The 5919-nt window shown below is 42.0% G+C and overlaps 1 protein-coding gene and 1 long non-coding RNA gene across 2 annotated transcripts; both read left to right on the top strand.

Annotated features, from left to right (window-relative positions):
• Positions 1-870: 870 nt before the first annotated feature.
• Positions 871-1660, top strand: LOC103965172. Its single transcript, XM_009378187.3, has one exon. The coding sequence runs from the start codon at positions 979-981 to the stop codon at positions 1462-1464; it is 486 nt and encodes a 161-aa protein (XP_009376462.1). The 5' UTR covers positions 871-978; the 3' UTR covers positions 1465-1660.
• A 2888-nt stretch (positions 1661-4548) lies between these two features.
• On the top strand, positions 4549-5562 carry LOC125472434. The gene is made up of 2 exons (XR_007254398.1): positions 4549-4956; positions 5137-5562. It is a non-coding gene; the product is annotated as an uncharacterized LOC125472434 (long non-coding RNA).
• Positions 5563-5919: the final 357 nt, after the last annotated feature.

The following is a 5919-nucleotide window of genomic DNA, read 5'->3' as shown; positions in this document are numbered from 1 at the left end:
ACCAACCTAAGTGGTCCAATAGTACGCAAAAATAGTATGAAATAAGCAGTAAATTCAAACGTTCCTGAATTTAAATCTTTACATACGTACAAGTATCTAAATTTACTTAAAGATTGTTTGCCATATGGACACAATCTGAAGTATTAGATAGCAAAACATATCTTTTGTTGGTATGAGCATGAAAACTCCGACTATATGTTTATAGGTCGCAAGTGTTTACGGAAACAAAGTCAAAGCCAGACCTGAAGTGGTCTTGCATCCTCATGCCTCCCCACCCCCAATACATTTTCCAACCCGCTCTAACAAGCGGGTATAAAACATAGAAAACATTCAAAATTAAGTTAATCTCGGCCTCTCCTGTTAAGACGACTTCGATCTTGAATATTTGTATGATAAAATTTTCAGTCACCCATCATCACATGTGTTGAATTCACTTGATAAGTTTGGTTCAGGAAGATTGTACGTATCAGAGTTTTCGTGGATTTTGAGATCTCCATCCTAAACCCAAAAGCAATCCCATTAATCTCATGACTCCCTCTCATCCTTTATCACTGAAAAGATGCACATACCAATTAGCATAGTCACTGCTACGGTGCTACCGTGCTAGTGCCACCACAGGCTACAACCCTAGTCCCTATCCTCGTAATTTTATACAACCAGGAGGGCAACTTATGTAAAGGATCCTAATTCAGAGCTCGTAAAATATCTATTACAGCCTGGCTTTGGCCAAAAAGCCCTGCCCACTGATCGATAAAACATTGCTTAACTAAACGACAAGTCCTACGTGGCATCATGCTTCAAATTACGAGCCCCCACCCCCCATTTCTCTGTGTATATATATTCACTCTGTCTTCCCAACATCATTCGTGCTTCTCCCTCCTTTCTACAAACTCTCTCTCTCTCGCTCTCTCTCTACTTTCTGTCTCTAAGACACATCTCAAATCCTCCGCCATTTACAACGATCCGATTTCGATCCAAATGGGTATTTGCAGCTCGTCCGGGTCGACCCAAGTGGCCACCGCCAAGCTGATTCTACAGGACGGAAAATTGCAAGAATACCCGTATCCGGTAAAGGTCTCCTACGTGCTCCAAAAGAACCCCACCTGCTTCATTTGCAACTCCGACGATATGGACTTCGACGACATCCTTCAGGCCGTCAGCGGTAACGAGGTGCTGCAGCCGGGCCAGCTGTACTTTGCCTTGCCGCTCAGCTGGCTCAAGCACCCGCTGCAGGCGGAGGAGATGGCCGCATTGGCCGTTAAAGCCAGCTCCGCGCTTATGAAGAGTGGCGGCGAGAAATGTGGGTGCCGCCGGAGTTCGGTGTCGTCGCTGATATTTTCCGGCGAGGACGTGAAGGATCGTCGGAGAGTGGTGGCAGCTGGTGCCGGTGGGGGGTCGAGGAGGGGGAGGGGAAATGGGGGTAAAAGGCGGTATGCGGCGGACTTGAGTGCGATTCCGGAGTAGGGTAGTTTGGGAAATAAGACGGAGTAATTGTGTAAATACATTGTAATGATCTGGATGTGATTAGCGGGTCGGTAGATTTACTTGATTTTGTTTTGGAGTTTAATTTGTTTGTCCCCTAACCATTTTGGGGTCGTGTTACAATTTTACCCTGGATGGTTTTGAGAAAACGAAAAACAAAGAGAAAAAGAAGTCACTATACAGATGAGCATTTTGGCGTCCTAGATTTAAAGTTGACAGAGCAGATACAGTGATGCATTTACTCAATTTTGGAAATCTTATCTTTAGCTTGCGTTTTTTAGAACTCAATTTTAATCTCATTTTGACTTTCGAAATTCAAAAGTCGATACTTCAATTTTTCACAATTTGCTCCACTATAACTTGTTTTCATTAAATTCATCGAACATCCATTAAATTTGTTGATCTGGCTCATATAGTGATATATGTAAGGACTAGGATCATCTCAGGACAATGCACTCCGTATCCTAGAAATCCACTAATTTCAGCCGTTCGGAATAGATCTTGCTGTCAAGAATAAATGCTATGTCTATCAATTCACTCTTTTACAAATAAATTTTTTATTGCTTGCATTGCTTTTAAGCAAGAAGGGAAAAAAAAAAACAAGATGGAAATGGATTCGAGAAAAATTTCAAGGACAACTGTTAACGCTCAAAACTGGTGAGGTCAATAAAGACTAAGATAGTCGCGTGTCGGCCCCTGGTGGGCTTCGAGTTTTGCGAACAAAAGGAAATGGACACCATAATTTAAGTGGTTCACTCCTAAAAATTGGACTACAATTGCTAAGTCTCTTGAAAAGATAGATTACAAGGTTACAAATACCGTATAATATCTCTCTCAATTCGTTTGACCATTTCTAAGGAGTACTTGTCTTCTTTTTTATAGGTTCTATGAATCTTCAGCCTCTGGGCTCAAATCTATCACTTCCCTTGCATTTAGTGCACCAAGTGCACATATTTGACCTACTAGTTGTCCCTCCACTTTTTGGGCGACACGTGGCATTGAGGTGACATTTGTGTAGGTTAAATTGCGTGCTTTCTTAGGATGACACGGCAGAGTGCCTTGCTAGACCCTGGGGTTGGTAAAACCCGTACCCAAGCACCTTATTTGTCAGTCATTACGTCCCTTCGTAAACCTTTGTTCCCTTGAGTAGCCACTACGTGGCTTGGAGTTGATGCTTGAGTAAGCATGCCCTTATGTCCTTGGACCTCTTGCCACAAAGCTATCAGTGCACCAACTTGCTCCAAAGTGGTAAAAAAGTACTTTATGGGGAAGAGCTCGGTTTACTTGCTAATGGGACATCTAGAGGCTATGGGCTCTTAAAGCACTCGACTTCATTCTTCAGAGTTCATTAGGCTTTAACCTTTCTTTGGGCCGGTATTGCTTTCAGCCTGCGTTCCTTTGGGCTTGTGTTCCTTTACGTCTGTCGGGGTCAGAAAGGACCTTGTGTTAACAATTCCTTTAACTCCTTTACAAAGGGTTTTTTCTCAGGAATGGAGTTACAAGGTCGATTGGGACCTAGGGGTGACACTTCGGTGTTATGTAATATATGTAGAATATGGTGCCATGGCAGTCAACTTATTCCTCTGCGAGAGCTTGGCTCAGAATTCCATCAGTCATCATACTCTTGAGTTGGGGGTTAGTGTTGTCAGAAATATGTGTTTGTCAAGACGCCTCAGTATTGAAGATGTAGGTTGGTGGCACAATCGAGGCACCTCAGTATTGAAGACGTAGCTAACATACATGACCTCATGGCTCATGAAGTTGTTTCACTTCTCTTCCGCTTCAGAGATTGAGCAAGTGGGCCGCCACGTATCACGATTTGGTCGTTTTGGTTCTCATTCATCAACGGTTAAGATCGAGTGCTTCAAACTATATAATTTTGCCCTCATATTGGAACCCTCACTTCATTCTGCTTCTTCAATCGAAACTCTAACGAATTCACTATGCGATTATCTTCAACAACCTAAGCTTTACCATGCACAAGTCTTATACTTTTCCTTCTAAATTCTCTCAGATTGGTTTCTCGTGTTAGCATTTCTTTTCGTCTTCCTTTAGTACATTTTGAGTAGGTTATATTTTACTCTGAATCTCCTGCTATAGGTTGTCATCAATGTGAAAAGACGTTGACAGGGACCAAATTTAACTAGTTCAGTTTGCATAATGGAGTAAGGCATCTTTTCCGATTTGAATCTATAACGTTAAATTTCCTTAGTAATTAAGGCCTAAATGTGAAAGTAGTTTACTTCACATTTCTAAGACCCCCCAAAATATGTGTAGATACCGAGCACAATCAATGTTAAGTGCTTTTGATTTTGAAAATGACTGCTAAGAGGCTCAAGACTACAAGTAGTCGATCGAGAAAGAGATGCCGAACACGATGACTTTGAGGATCTCTCTGGTAGATCGAGTAGCATTCCTATTCGTCGACATCAGTTATATACTTAAGGGACTTTTATTTGATAGAGCATGGACACAAGCCCACTTTCCTTTTTTGCAGAGGGATAACTTGGAACAGGCCATGGATCGAGCCGCTACCATCAAGATAACCAATGAAGAATTGCTTGATTTCACTGAATGCCTGATGTTGTGCAAATATAGCATTCTTGGATGATAAGGGAAATATTTTCCTTGTGAGTTCCGATAGAGGGTATGCGATCATTCGTTCCCTTACAAGGTTGGGATGCCAATTGACCCTTATTATTATGTAGACTCGAAATCATACCGATGATCACATTGTTAGCGTTATGACCACGTCAAGGTTGAAGGTGTTGAGAAATAGGTACCAAATCCCGATCGATGTTATCTTTCGAGTGCCAATTGAAAGATAAATGCTGAGTTGACCGTCACACGGCTAGGTGCATTTTTCTGCTGAACTCTTCAAGTCAGGCGTTCCACTGTCCCTTCACCTTTTCCTCCAGAGGGTTGTGGCCCATATAGGTCTAGCTCTTAACCAGCTCAACTCGAATGCCATTCACTTCTTTCTTAGCATGTACGTGCTTTGGATAGAGCACCGCCAGACATAACCCAGTTTTAGCGTAATTAAGCACTGTTACAAATTGAGAACAGTCCTGGCCATGTGGGGTTCCATCACGTGCTTGGCTTGTTCTTGCTATTTGTCGATAACGCTTCTAACTAAAGGCCCTTTAAGGAGAATTGGTTCCTTGTTGGCAGCAATTGGGAGAGCTTAGCGAGGTTGAGGTGATAGACGCTCGTGTTGCCAGGTGCTTGCATTGCCAAATGTTGAGGGCGAAGGGTAAGAAACGACATAAGTGATAGTTTTATGATTCTTGTTTTCCACCAGCCTTCTAATTATGGTTTTGTTTTGTTTGTATTGATTGGATGAGAATGATCCCTTTTCCGTGAAAAAAAAAAAGAGCTTCAATCAGTGGGTATGTCCTCTTTGCGTTCACAAAAACTCTCAACCACCATTATACTTACTGACCGTCGTTTACGAGCCATTGGTTTTTCTAAGAGGTAAGCTATGTTGGACTTCAATTTTGTTGTTATTCTTTTTTTCCTTTATTCATTCTCATAACTTATACTAATGCCGAGCCTTAATATCTTCGTCATTTCATCCTTGGTAGAGTTTCGTACATCATTTCATCCTTGGTAAAGTTCCGTACAATGTACTCACAGTTGATCTTTGTCCCACAGAGGGAGAAATGGCCGAAATGGATGTTGGATGGAGTGGGTCGCTCGCTGAGTGATGGGGAAGAAGAGTGCCCCTATTAACGCTCGGAAGAAGTATGTTGGACGGGGGATCGATCGGGAAGGCGATCGCGACCCTTATACGGTGGTAGTGTCGCAAAGTTCCTCTGGTATCAGCCAAGAAAGATCTGCTGGAAAACACCCGTTGGTCGGCTGCTCAAGCCACCAAGAAACAAGTGCTCTGGTCTTCTGCTCCAGCCGCCAAAAGACCAAGGTTGCGTTTGAGGACGAGTGGGTTGGGCAATATTGCAATCCTTCTACCTCGATAGGGTGATTAAACTTTAGCCTACTTATCTAGTTTGTAATAAGCATGTTCAGACTTTTGATTGTATGCACAATACACATTATTTATGATAATTGTTTTATGTACTATTGCTATACTCTTAGCATTATGTGATAATAATATGGTTGAACTTTAATATGTCCCTAAGTTAGGAAGTTGTTTTTAGGATTTGCAGGATAATTTTTTAGTATTCAATAAAATTGAGCTTTTAAGTTCAAATTCTTTCACATTTTTAATTTATTGCCTATGGCTTCGTCATCATTTTGGTGATTGCTAGTACATTTCTACCCTTGGTTCAATGCTATCGGGCTTGAGTTGTGTGATGTTAGCCACAGTGTTCGCATGCTTGGTGAAGACGGAAGAGGATCCTCTCCGGATCCACTTTGTAGAGATCCTTAGTCGTTCATCGTACATCGTGCATTCAGTTTTCTTCAGGTACTATTTGT

This window comes from the organism of the source record quoted next, unplaced genomic scaffold (genome assembly GCF_019419815.1).
Source record: "Pyrus x bretschneideri cultivar Hongxiangsu unplaced genomic scaffold, Pyrus_bretschneideri_v1 Contig1, whole genome shotgun sequence".
In the NCBI taxonomy this organism is placed as follows: domain Eukaryota; kingdom Viridiplantae; phylum Streptophyta; class Magnoliopsida; order Rosales; family Rosaceae; genus Pyrus; species Pyrus x bretschneideri.
Note: the sequence above shows the minus strand (reverse complement) of the source record. Positions and strands in the feature narration are given on the sequence as shown.

Coding starts and splice junctions, on each gene's coding strand:
- LOC103965172 (XM_009378187.3), top strand. CDS start 979: ATGGGTATTTGCAGCTCGTCCGGGTCGACCCAAGTGGCCACCGCCAAG.